At 36.5% G+C, this 14,119-nt stretch overlaps 1 protein-coding gene across 2 annotated transcripts in view; it reads right to left on the bottom strand.

Annotated features, from left to right (window-relative positions):
• The window catches only part of TBC1D23 (TBC1 domain family member 23), a 63,704-nt gene that overhangs the window by 37,304 nt on the left and 12,281 nt on the right, over window positions 1-14,119 (bottom strand). For both annotated transcript variants that reach the window (XM_029213792.1, XM_029213791.1), the window contains exon 2: window positions 530-641. In XM_029213792.1, coding sequence (XP_029069625.1) covers window positions 530-641 — 112 coding nt within the window. The remainder of the gene's footprint in view (window positions 1-529; window positions 642-14,119) is intronic.

Raw genomic sequence — 14,119 nt, 5'->3', positions numbered from 1 at the left:
CCAGGGAAGCCCAACAGATGGTTTTTTATCTTATCCTTTGCTTACACGTTTTAGCAAAGGGAACTACTTCTTTTTTCATCATAAAAAAATCTTAATTTAAAATTTAAAAATGATAATACACATGTACTAGAGAACAGCTGAAGCAGAAAATAAAGCAAAGGACAATCTCTTGTAATTCTAACACCCAGAGACCTGTTTCTTCTCCCTACCTTTTTTTTTTAAAACATAGCTGAGATCATTCCATATCTGCAATTATATATCCTATTTTACTCATTGGTTGCATTTTCCCATTTCAGTGAACAATCTTCATAAACATCATTTCTAATGGCTACAAAAGAAAGCGCTGCCTTTCAAAACCTGAATTATTAAATATACCAAACACTACAGAAACACACATTTTAGCATGCTGCTCTGTTTGATAAATTTTCTAAGTGTGGCATGTACCTCTGCAACTAAGACAACTGAAAATAAAAATTCTAAAATATTATTCTTAAGTCATTACATTTTATTTGTTTCAGTTTCTAGTTACCTTCCAAACTTTAGCCCTCAGATCAGCAGGCAGTGGTCTCCCTTGAATTATATTTCTCAAAGTTTCAAGATCACAACCTCCTGCTTCCAAAGCTTCTTCAAGATCTTTTTCCCTGAAAGACAAGTCCCATTTATTAAGATAAATTTCATTTGTTTTTCCTTCCTCAGTACTCATTTATAAGTATGACCTATTAAAGGTTATGTCTAAGAAAGAAAGGTTCTTAGACATAATGCCAAGGCATACACCACATTTTGTTTTCTTGAAAGGAAATCTCAGGTTTCATACAGTCAATTTATTCTTATTTTACACTTAGTTCTAGCAAGCTTAGTTATCTGTTTGCTAAGATTAAAGAAATTTAAAAACAGGAAACAGGGCAAACAGCATTGAGAAGTCATAGTAATAGTAATATTCATAGTAGGGATAATGACTAATTAGCACTAACTTTGTGCCAAGCACAGTTCAAACATTTCACATGCCTTTAAATTCTTGCAATAACCCTATGAAACAGGTTATATCACTGGCCCTAGCTTACAGACGTAAAAACTGAGGCAAAGGGCGGTTGTATAGCTTATAGTCACACAACTAGTAAGCAGTAGAACTAGGATTCCAATTTTAACAGTCTGGTACCAGAACTTATGCTCTTAACATTATGCCAGATGGTGGCAAGAAGGAGAAACCATAAAATTGGGCCAAGAATTCAAGGTATGGGAATACTACTACAAAACTATACAGATCTCATGCCTAGAACAATACCTGTCTTACAGTGAATATTCAATAACTGTTAGAGGAACGAAAAAAACTCTAACGTCATCACTGTATTTATTATATATTAAAGCAAAATAATACCACATCATCAAATAAATTATCAAGTAAATCATCAAGCAGTTATGTTTAGTCTACTATGTTTAAGGAGAAAAGTAAGTATGAAATAAATTTATTTTCATTTGTATATGGTTAAAATAATACTTAAAAAAAAAACTTTCACAAAGGTATGAATTGTTTTTTAGCCAGGAAATAACTACTAAAAATAGCTAATTCCCTCAGAATTCTCAAAAGCTATGGTTCCAGTCATTGTTTACAATTTTAGCATACAATACATAAGAAATCTGTACAAATAAAAATCCCTATCTTAGCCAATTTCTAAAATTCTTTGGAGCAGGCTAAAAGGCAGAGCATCCCACTAGGATCAGAAAACCAGGATTTTGTCATTTTTGTGGTTTTTGAAGAAAATAAATTACTCTCATTACATTCTCTCAATAAGATAATGTAAATCCCTTCCTCTACTCATAGGATTCCAAGAATATTAGTTTAACTGTATAAATTTCCCAAAGTGTTGCCCCCTTAAGGGAAAGGAATTAAATGAAAATGTAATCACTTGGGTTCACATTCAACAGAAAAGCAGTGATCAAATTTGAAAGATTTCTTAACCAAGCTACTACAAACTCATATGTTTAAGAAACTAACTAGTAACCACACAAGAAACATTTCGTTCTTTTGCTATATGGTTACCAAAGTGTTGGACCAGAAAGTGAAAGAAACGTCATGTCTACTGTTGAGGCAGTTAATTAAGGTCTATAGTTGATAAAGACTGGGGTTTATCTATTCTATTTGGCCAAAATGTACACGACAGCCTGTTAGAATTCGAAGGATTGTTTGTAATCATTACACAAAGAAAATGCAATGGAATCTTTCTTAATAAATACCATACTTTTAAATGATTAAATGTGTAAATGAACTGAAAACCCCATTTAATGAGATAAAATTATTTTTACCAAATTAATGAAGAACTAGAATTTTTCCATTTTTCTTTTTTTTTTTAATATTTATTTATTTATTTGGCTGCGTCAGATCTTAGTTGCGGCACGTGGGATCTTCGTTGCAGCATGCGGGATCTTTCACTTGCCGCATGCAGAATCTTTAGTTGTGACAGGCGGGATCTTTAGTTGTGGCATGTGGTAGTTCCCTGACCAGGGACTGAACCCGGGCCCCCTGCATTGGAAACACGGAGTCTTAGCCACTGGACCACCATGGAAGTCCCTAGAATTTCTGCATTTTTCAGTGTAAAATCTTTGGTTTCTTTCTGAACTTTGCCAAATCCCTTACTATTCCAGACAACAAAGTCAGTACTTTGGGGCAAAATGTCCAATCCTCAGTGTACCTGATAATAATGATAATAATATACAAGCACATCTCTGTTGATACAGCTGCTATTGGATTATTTGATGCTGCCCCCAGGGAACCACAAATGTGGTTTCCAGGAACACAACCATGAGCAAGAGACCAGAAAATGCTCCACCTTAAGTAGTCAAAGGTACTTCTCACAAACTAAACAATTAGAAGTAATGTTACCTTCTGAACAAGGTGTTCAAAGGTTTAGTTATCAGACCTTGAACATTACAAATGTGCATGTAAAATTAGTAAAAGAGCTGAAAACAGTGAAGTTAATTCATAAAAGAGTCAATTTCCTATCAAGAGATAGGAACTCTATGGCATTTAGCTCTCAGACAGAACTTTCCTTCCCGGAAAGCAAATTTCTTTTTACTTTTGAACAAGCAATACCTAATATCCAAAAGAAAAACGCATGTCTGGTGGAGTATGACTGGGTGGGTTGCAATTTTTTAAGTCTTCTCTGATTATGGTGGCTTCTTACTATCCTTACAAGATAAAGTTGATAGAAATGTACTGGATATTCAGACAGGTCTTAAAAATAGAAAAGTACAGGCCTTGTCCATTTATCCTAGTAAATATGAAAACTAAGTAATTGTCTTCTTTGCTCAAAGATTTAAGGCAAAACAAATCCAAAGTTTTAGGGTTGGAAAGAAGCAGAAATGCATCTCTTCCTGACTCTGTACCTTGAAACTGTGACATTTGTTTGTATAACAGTATAGCACTTCCCTGGTGGCGCAGTGGTTAAGAATCCACCTACCAATGCAGGGGACACGGGTTCGATCCCTGGCCTGGGAGAATCCCACATGCCGAAGAGCAGCTGGGTGGGCCCGTGCACCGCAGCTGCTGAGCCTGGGCTCTAGAGCTCATGCTCTGCAACAAGAGAAGCCATGACAATGACAAGCCCGCCCACCACAACGAGGAGTAGCTCCCGCTTGCGTCAACTAGAGAAAGGCCATGCACAGCAACGAAGACACAACACAGCCAAAAATAAAAACAAATAAATTAATTAATTTAAAAAAATAGTATAGGTTTCTGTCAATGATCTATCAATGACATATTTTCAAAACTTAAATAAATCCTAATGGAATTTCTCCATACCTGATGTTCTGTGGCAAAATCACCTAATCTAAGCACTGTAACCCGATCTGCTAATCACAGCAAGGCAAACAATGCGACTAAATTTATATGAATTATTTTAATGATTATATTTAAGTTAGCAACTGAATTAGATTTTTCTTCCTCAACCAAATGGTGAGTAACTTCTAGCACACTGAAGCATTTGCACAATGCAAGTTAAGGGGGTGAGGGGACATGAATTTTCAAACACTACCAAATTAAGCATTCATTTCTAAATGCTTCTAGGATTAATAAATTCAATTTGAAGTTTTGTAATTATTTTCCAAATAAGCTGTACATTGAATCATATTTAAAGTTTTAATTTTTAAAAGCAACTAGATTATACTATACGTTGTGTTCCTAAAACTTAAAAAGTTACAGAAAATCTGCCACTGGGAAAAACTAACTATATATTACACTTTTTTCTAAATTCTGTTTTCTTCCTAATCATGTTCTAAACACTTCTCTTCCCTATAATTTCAAAATGTTTGCAAAGTTTAACTGTACACACTCCAAATAGGAGATGAAAACAAGACAGTCCATTGCCTAAAATTTTTTTACATATCTTTCTGCACTTAAAATCCATATTCATTATCAGCCATTCTGAATTCCCCTATACCCACCTCTCAGAGCCTAGCAACCACTGATTTACTCTCTGTCTCTATACATTTATCTATTCTGGATATTTTATATATAAAACCATACATACATGGTCTTTATGTCTGGTTTCTCTCACTTAGCATAATGTTTTCAATGTTGTAGCATGTACCAGCACATGCTATTTATTGCCAAAAAATATTTCATTGAATGTACTATATTTTATCTATTCATCACTTAATGGACATTTGATTTGTTTCAACTTTGTGGCTATTATGACTGTCTCTTTTTTGTTTTTAATTTTATTTTTGGCTGCGTTGGGTTTCCGTTGCTGTGTGTGGGCTTTCTCTAGTTGTGGTGAGCGGGGGCTACTCTTTGTTGCGGTGCGCAGGCTTCTCATTGCGGTGGCTTCTTTTGTTGCCGAGCATGGGCCCTAGAGCACACGGCCTTCAATACCTGTGGCACACAGGCTTAGTTGCTCCGCGGCATGTGGGATCTTCCAGGACCAGGGATCGAACCTGTGTCCCCTGCATTAGCATTAGCAGGCGGATTCTTAACCAGTGCACCACCAGGGAAATCCATGACTGTCTCATAATTTTGAACATTAATATCAATAATTCAATTGGTTAAGTGTATGATGCATACATAATACTTATTAATTATTCATTCTTCCCAAGAAAGTCTGGAAGAATTTAAAAATCAAGTCTATTAAAACTTCACACCCATTAGGATGGCTATTATTTTAAAAAAGAATGAAAAAACAAAATAAATGTTGGTGAGGATGTGGAGAAACTGCAACTCCATGCACTGTTGGTGGGAATGTAAAATGGTGTAGCCACTTTGGAAAATAGTATGGCTATTCCTCAAAAAAATTTAAAAATAGAACTACCATATGCTCCAGCAATTCCACTTCTGGATATATACCCAAGAGAAGTGAAAGCAGAAACTTAAACAGATTATCTGTACACTCATGTTCATAACAGCATTATTCATAATAGCCAAAGGTGGATGCAACTTAAATACCCTTTGATGGATAAACAGATAAACAAAATAGGGTGTGTGTGTATACATATACATGTATGTATGCATGTATACATATATACACACACACACACACACACACAATGGAATATCATACAGCCTTAGAAAAGGATATTCTGACATGTGCTTCAACATGGATGAATCTTGAAGACATTATGCAAAATGAAATAAGCCAGTCACAAAAAGACAAATGATGTACAATTCCACTTATATGAGCACCTAGAATACTCAAATTCATAGAGACAGAAAGCAGAATGGCGGCTGCTGGGGACTGGAGGCAGTGGGGGAATGAGGAGTTTGTGTTTAATGGGTATAGAGTTTCAGTTTTACAAGAGAAGAAGAGTTCTGGAGATTAGCTGCACAACAATGGGAATATAGTTAACACTACTGAACTGTAAACTTAAAAGTTTAAAATGATAAGTTTTATGTATCTATTCTACCATAATTTTAAAAATTCAACTATATTCAGTATACCAAAACAGTTCATGGGACTTCCCTGGTGGTCCAGTGGTAAAGAATCCGCCTTGCAACACAGGGGACGCGGGTTCAATCCCTGGTCAGGGAACTAAGATCTCACACGATGCAGGGCAACTAAGCCCACGCACCACAACTACAGAGCCCACGCACCCTGGAGCCTGCGTGCCACGACTAGAGAGAGAAAACCTGCACGCCACAGCTACAGAGAAGCCTGTGCACCACAACAAAAAGCCCGCGCAGCGCAACTAAGACCCGATGCAGCCAAAAATAAAATAAATAAATCTTTAAAAAAAATTCATGAATCCAGGCTTTAGAGTCAGATCTGAGATCCAATATTGGCCCAACTCAATAGCCATGTAATCATAAGCAAGTAACATATATAGAAGCAGTGCCTATATTAGATCAGTTAACACTTAAACAAATTTCTGAACACAAAGCATTCAGTGCAATACTTGGCACATAATAATTCTTCAATAAATAGAAGCCACGAATACTATTACTGTTGTTATTATTACTGAACAACAGCTGACTTTTTTTTTTGACAAGCAAGTTCTATTTAATTCTCAAGGAACAGAAAATCCTTGTTCATAAAACTTCTTACAGAACAAAGAAAAAAGCCAAGCCATTAAGTTTAATTTTGAAAACAAAAAACAGGTAAAAAATATTGGCCAACTTGACTTATAACATTGAAAAACGCAAAGAATTCAAATCTAGCAACGTATTAAAAAATAGTACCATGTGACTAAGTTGAATTAATCATAAAAGTGAAAGGAAGTTTCAGTGTTTAAAAAAAATCTTTCACTGTAATTTACCACATTAATGGCAAAGAATGAGAGATTGGGTGATCAATGATAAAGAAAAGCATTTAATAAAGTTAAGTTTTTTCTTCTCCAGATGGAATCAACTCTTAGAAAACTTGAAATAGGGAATTTTTTTAGCTTTTTAAAGGCTTTCTCCTAAAAACCTATTGCAGATGTCATTTTTAATGGAAAAAACAAAACTTGAAACTCATTCCTGTTAAGACTGGGAACAAGACAAGAATGCCTGTGTTGCTTCTACTTACCAACGTTATTACCAGATACCTGACCAATGCAGTAAGACAAACAAATATAAGTAGACTAAATGAAATGAAATATATAATTATTATTTCTAAGTAAAATCATTTATATAGAAAACCAAAGAGAATCCAATAGCTGACTTTTAAATTAAAACTGACTTTTTGGGACTTCCCTGGTGGTGCGGTGGTTAAGAATCCGCCTGCCAATGCAGGGTACACAGGTTCAATCCCTGGTCCAGGAAGATCCTACATGCCGCGGAGAAACTAAGCCCGTGCGCCACAACTGCTGAGCCTGTGCTCTGGAGCCCACGTGTCACAACTACTGAGCCCGCGTGCTTAGAGCCTGTGCTCCACAACGAGAGAAGCCACTGCAATGAGAAGCCTGCACACTGCAACTAGAGAAAGCCCGTGTGCAGCAACGAAGACCCAATGCAGCCAAAAACTTTAAAAAATAAAATTTTTTTTAAAAGGCAGGATCAGCATTAGAAAACAAATAATTCATTTAAAAAAATTGACTTTTTCTTATCGTAACAAAATCAAAGGGGATTTCCAATGTATTTTGACCTCCAGGAAGAAATGGGACAGGACTGGAACTCAGAGTCCCCAGAAAAGGCAACAGGATATATTCTGATCAGAAGGTGTGCAAAGCCAGAAACAGGCAGAAAAGGAAGTAAAGAACCAAATGGGAAGAGTGAGAAAGGATCTCAAATTAGCACAGACAAGAGGCAGGCATGGTGCAGGTCTCAGATCTGAAAGCAAGAACAACACTATAAAACTTTTAGAAAGAAAAACATAGGAGAAAATCTTTGTAACCTTGGTTACAAAGGAGTTCTTAGATATGTACCAAAAGGATGATCCATAAAAGGAAAAACTGATGAATTAGATTTCATTAAAATTAGAAACTTCTCTTGAAAAGAAAAACAAGGAAAGGACATGCCATAGATTGAGAGAAAAAAACGTAAAATTTCTGATAAAGGACTGTGTCCAAAAAATACACCAAATGCTTACAACTTAATGAAACGGAACAGGACCTTATGGTCCTTGCCCCCATGTCCTCAGCCAGCCTTTTGTGTGTGGAAAAACTTCAGCCAAAGAATAAGTTTAATCAGAGAAGTGAGAAAATGCAGAAACAAAGGAAAACAGTCCAACAAACTAAATAATAATAGTTTAGTCACTAAGCATAGTCAAGGACCTTTAGTTCCTCTTTAAGGGCTACAGATAGTATTCTGAGCCATATCCTGTGAGCTGTCTTATAGATACTAAAACCCCCACCAGGTGGAAGAAGTTAACTACTTGACGACCAGACTGCAGCCATGACATAAGCTGCCACAATTCTGAGAACTGGCCTCAAAGAAACGGGAACAAACCGACCCTGGAACTGAAGATTAATTGTACTTAAAACAAACAAAATGACGCTGATCAGACCACCACATGTCCAATTTCAAGGTGACTGTCAGAGCTGACTATGCTGTTTCTGCATGTAGTCCCCTCTTTTCACCTATAAAAGCTCTTGCCCACTGACTGTCAGTGGGTGGGAGTTGGCCTATGGGCAGGAGTCCACCCCCCACCCCCTTCTGCTGGCCCCCCAAATAAAACAAAGCTTCCTTTCCACCACGCCTCTTTATTGGCTTCAGAGCAGGGAGCAGCCACACTCCCACTTTGAGTAACATTAATAGTAAGACAAAAGCCTGATTAACAAAAAATGGGCAAGTAATTTGAACAGACACTTCACAAAAGAAGACATATGAACGGCAAATAAGTACACGAAAAGCAGCTCAACATCATTAGTCATTAGGAAAGTAAAATAAAAATCAAACCCATAATGAGATAGCACTATATTCCCACCAGAAAAACTGAAAGACTAACAGCACCAAATGTTATTTATTGTAGGGCGAAACTGCAACTCTCATATACAGTTGGGGGGCATGAAAAATGGAACTGAACTTGGTATCCAGTTCAGCAGTTTCTTATAAAGTTAAACATAATTTTTTCCATTCAACCCAGCCATTCAACTTCTAGATATTTACCTAAGAAAAACAAAAGTATATATTCACACAAGGACTTATATATGAATATTCATAGCAACTTTGTTTATAACAGCCCCCAAATGGAAAAATACATATGCCCATCACACTCATCATTGGAAAAACAAATTGTAGTATAAAATGGAATACTACTCTGAATTTCAAAGGCAGAAACTATATGTAACAACATGGATGAATCTCAAAAGCATTATGTTTTTAGTGAAAAAAGCTAGAACAAAAGACTAGTATATACTGAATGGTTCCATTTAACTGAAATTTTACAAAAGGCTGAACTGTAGGGATAGAAACAGATTAGTGGTTTCCAGGGCCGGGGGTAGGAAAAGGGACTGACTACGAAGCAGTACAGGGAACTTTTTGGGGTGATGGAAGTGCAGTGCTGGCTACATGATTGTACACGCTGGGTAAAACTCATCAAACTGTACCCTTAAAATTGGTGCGTTTTCTTGTATTTAAATTATATTACAAAAAAAGATAACTAAAAACATGTAAGGGACCTTAAGATTCTTACAAATATATTTCACCATTATAAAGTTAATGGTGTTATTATTAATAAAGAACTTGGGATAGCATGTTACTATGGGATTTCTTTACATGGAATTTCAAAATAATTTAGGGATCACACAGTCAAATTATTTATTTATTTATTTATTTATTTGCAGTATGCGGGCCTCTCACTGTTGTGGCCTCTCCCGTTGAGGAGCACAGGCTCTGGACGCGCAGGCTCAGTGGCCACGGCTCACGGGCCCAGCCGCTCCGCGGCATGTGGGATCTTCCCGGACCAGGGCACGAACCCGTGTCCCCTGCATCAGCAGGCGGACTCTCAATCACTGTGCCACCAGGGAAGCCCCAAATAATTTATTTCTAAGTTTAAGTTAAACCAAGTAAATAAATGCATTAAAATACTGCCTCTCTTTAAAATGTGAAAATGCTTCTGAGGATAAATTTTCTGCTTTCTTTACTATCTTGGTGAGATTTTTGTTCAGTCATTTTCATAAGGAACTGCACTCCTTGTGACCAGTATTTATGAGTGAAGGAGTAAGGCTTGGAGGGAAGTATGTGGCTCTAAAATGGCTTTTTCTAATTCTGAACAGCTAACTGGTCTATATGGCACTTATATTTTCTATTGTGGCCTTTTTCGGTAAAACAGTCAAACAAAAATCAATACACTATCTTTATATTACTTTATTTTAATGATATTATCCCATTTTTAAAAGTCATTTTAGAGAATTTGGTCAATGTATAAAAAATTTAAAAACCAACCACAAGTCGGGGGGGGGGAGGGATAAATTGGGAGGTTGGGATTAACATATACACACTACTATATATAAAATAGATAACTAAAAAGGACCTACTGTAAAGCACAGGGAACTCCACTCAATACTCTGTAATGGCCTATATGGGAAAATAATCTAAAAATGAGTGGATATATCTATGTGCGTAACTGATTCACTTTGCTGTACACCTGAAACTAACAAAACATTGTAAATCAACCGTACTCCAATTAAAAGTAAAAAAAAAAAAACCAGAAACAACCACAATTCTATTACCATAAGATTAACATTCCGTAAATAACTTTTCAGTTCTTCATATATATGTATGTGTGTAAGTGTATGTGTGTGTGTACAGAAACATATATACACATAAAAACTGTTATATTGAATATATGTATATTTTTAATAAGCGTATTTTTAAAAATATTTGTTTATTTATTTATCTATTATGGCTGCACCAGGTCTTAGTTGTGGCATGCAGGATCTTTAGTTGCGGCATGTGGAATTCTTAGTTGCAGCATGTGTGAGGGATCTAGTTCCCCGACCAGGGATCGAACCCGAGCCCCCTGCATTGGGAGTTTGGAATCTTACCCGCTGGACTACCAGGTAAGTCCTTATATTGAATATATAATTTTATGCTCTGCAGGATTCACTCATAAAAATATCATACACATTTCTCTGAGTCATTCAATACTCTTAAAAAATAAGATTTTTAATGGCTGAGTAATTGATTTGGCTGTCCCCCTACTGTTTGGTATTTATGTACTTTCTAAATTTTCCTTGTGCTAATCTTTTCCCACTTATCCTTAGCACAAATTCCCTCAAGAATTATTCAATAAGCAATATTCTTTAATGTTAAAAGTTAGGTAATGCAGGCATCAAATATTATTTAGAATTGTGATAGTATCCATTTGAACAAAAAACAAAATCGTGAAAGGTGGGTACTTCAGAGAAATGAAATAGGAAGGAAACTTTCACTTCTCACATAGCATCAGTCAGTACAGCTTGAGTATACTTATAATACATATTATATTTGTATGTACTTTTTGAATAATTTAAATAACATTTATGGATTCCTTTTTAACATATATACCTTTCACCAAGCAATAATTAAGAATGAGTAAAGTGAGTCAGCTACAGGCATGTTCAAAGCAGTGCTTATTTTAACTATGAAAAACTACACACAATGTAAATTGTCCTAAAATGAGGAATTGATTTAAATCAGCAAACGGAATACTAAGCAACAGTTTAAAATCCTAAAAAACAATTAATAAAATGGAAACTGTTTATGATATTAAGGACATGTATTAAGTTTTTAAGAAAAAATTTTAAAATTAACATCCAGGGAGGAACCAAGATGGTGGAGTGGAAGGTATAATGTTATAAGTCATAATTCTAGTTATTACTTTAAAATGTATATCTCAGAAATAACTAAAAAAATAAAATAAAATTAACATCCAAGCATACATGTTTAAAAGAAAAAGTACATTATTCCCACTCCCCACCCAGTCTTTCCCATACACATGGGGAAGGATATTTAAAAAGTTTATTTCTAGTGGTTTACTTACAGGGGAATTTTTATTTATTTTGTTTTGTTTTGTTTTGTTTTAGGGGGGATTATTATCTGTATCCTCGAAAATGCACAAATATTTGCAAGGAGAAAAAAGATGATAATAATTCTCACCTCAAACATATATGTCCTTGCTTAAAGTATTAAGTATCTACTACTTAAGACTATTTCACATAATCAGTAAGAAGAAAACAATGTGGCATATGTAACATACATATATTAATTTATTTTAGTTCTCTCATACTGAATACTGAAAGTGTAAAAAAAAATAAGTGCAACCCATACTGACAACAAAATTTCTAAAAGTTTAAATATATGATAAACTTGGAAGGAAGGTGAAAGATGTAAAAATATTTTTTTCTATTTTTGAGCATGGAAGAAAATTAATTTTGGAGAAGGGATATCCTCCCCATGCTTCCTGTGTAAGGAGTTAAAAGTAGAGGGTGGAAGGGTGGCACAGACTTGCTATAAGAACTTTCATGTGGCTTCACTTTATGTCCTCAGTATTAATTCCATGGCCTAAGACTTCAAGCACATTCTTAGCACCCTGAACTTCACTCCTTTGTCTTCCTGCCACATTCAGAAAGCTGCAAACTCCTAACAATGGGATAATCTAACCAGTTCTACTTTCTTTGTTCCTATACTCTGCTCACTGAGGACTTCATGGGAAAAGAAATTAAGACAACTTCATGATGCTATCATATATTCACCACCATCTATTTCTTCTAGGCATCAATGTTACCTAAAAATCTTCTATTTACTTTCTTCAGACTCCCTACCCAGCCCACTTTACCTCAAGTGACATTACTTCTGACTCCAAAGAGAAAATATAGGACAGCAGGCTTCTCTTCCCTTTGATCTCAGCCGCTCTCCAAAACCAAGCATAAGTAACTTATTATCCCAGACATCATTTCCTTCTTCCCTATATGCACAGATGTCTAGGTGTCCTTTCTCTAGTCCAAGACTGATAACTTCACCTGGGTCTTATCTCCCTCATCCCTCCCTCCCCCACCCCGCCCCACCCCAACTCCTCTAGAGCCATGTGCCACCATTATCCCCCTCTCTCCTATCTTCCACTTCTCTTTCTCCACTGGCTCTTTCCTCTGAGCCATATACTCAAGTATTGCTATTAGAAACAACATCAATAATGACAACCACAAAAACTCCTCCAAACTTTCCTTTCATGTAGGTAACCAAACTCTTGGTTGTTCCTTTCCCAGCAAAGCTTTCTGAAAGTATTCTTGACAATATATGTCACCACTTCTCCCTCATCTTCCACTCAACTCCTCCTCTTACGCACCCAATCATTCCTCCTCCTTCTCTGACACCCACAACTCCAGAGGGACCACTCTCCCTATGCTCCTTCCTAATAATCAAATATTTACCTTAATTTGACCTTTCCAAAGCACCTGACGACTCTCCTTTCTCCAAAATAAAGATACACAGGGGCTTCCCTGGTGGCGCAGTGGTTAAGAATCCGCCTGCCAATGCGGGGGACACGGGTTCAATCCCTGGTCCGGGAAGATCCCACATGCCGCGGAACAACTAAGCCCATGCGCCACAACTACTAAGCCTGCGCTCTGGAGCCCACGAGCCACAACTACTGAGCCCGCGTGCCACAACTACTGAAGCTCTTGTGCCTAGAGCCCGTGTTCCACAACAAGAGAAGCCACTGCAATGAGAAGCCCGGGCACCGTAACGAAGAGTAGCCCCTGCTCGCTGCAACTAGAGAAGGCCCGCGCACAGCAACAAAAACCCAACGCAGCCTAAGTGAATGAATGAATTAATAAATAAATAAAAACTACTCATGTTTCTTTAGAAAAAAAAAGATACACAAATAGCCAATAAGTACATAAAAAGACACACATCATCATTAGCCATTAGGGAAACTCAAATCAAAACCACAATGAGAAAAAGGAAAACCCACAAAGGAGATGCCACTTCACACTCACAAGGATGGCTAATACCAAAAAGTCATAATAGAAACTGGAACCTTCATACATTGCTGGTAGGAATGTAAAATGGTTCAGCTATTTTTGAAATTGGTTTGACAGATCCTCAAAATGTTAAAGTTGCAATATGACACAGCAATTCTACTCCTAGGTATACATACACAGGAGAGAATACAATACATACACCACACAAAAACTTGTACATAAACCACAATGAGATACTATACAACACATCCATTAGGATGGCTAGTATCAAAAAAAAAGGGGGGGAGGGGGAAAAATATGGAGAAATTAG

This window comes from Monodon monoceros, unplaced genomic scaffold (assembly GCF_005190385.1).
Source record: "Monodon monoceros isolate NGI ecotype Baffin Bay Population unplaced genomic scaffold, NGI_Narwhal_1 Super_Scaffold_11, whole genome shotgun sequence".
In the NCBI taxonomy this organism is placed as follows: Eukaryota; Metazoa; Chordata; class Mammalia; order Artiodactyla; family Monodontidae; genus Monodon; species Monodon monoceros.
This window is presented reverse-complemented; position numbering and strand designations above follow the sequence as displayed.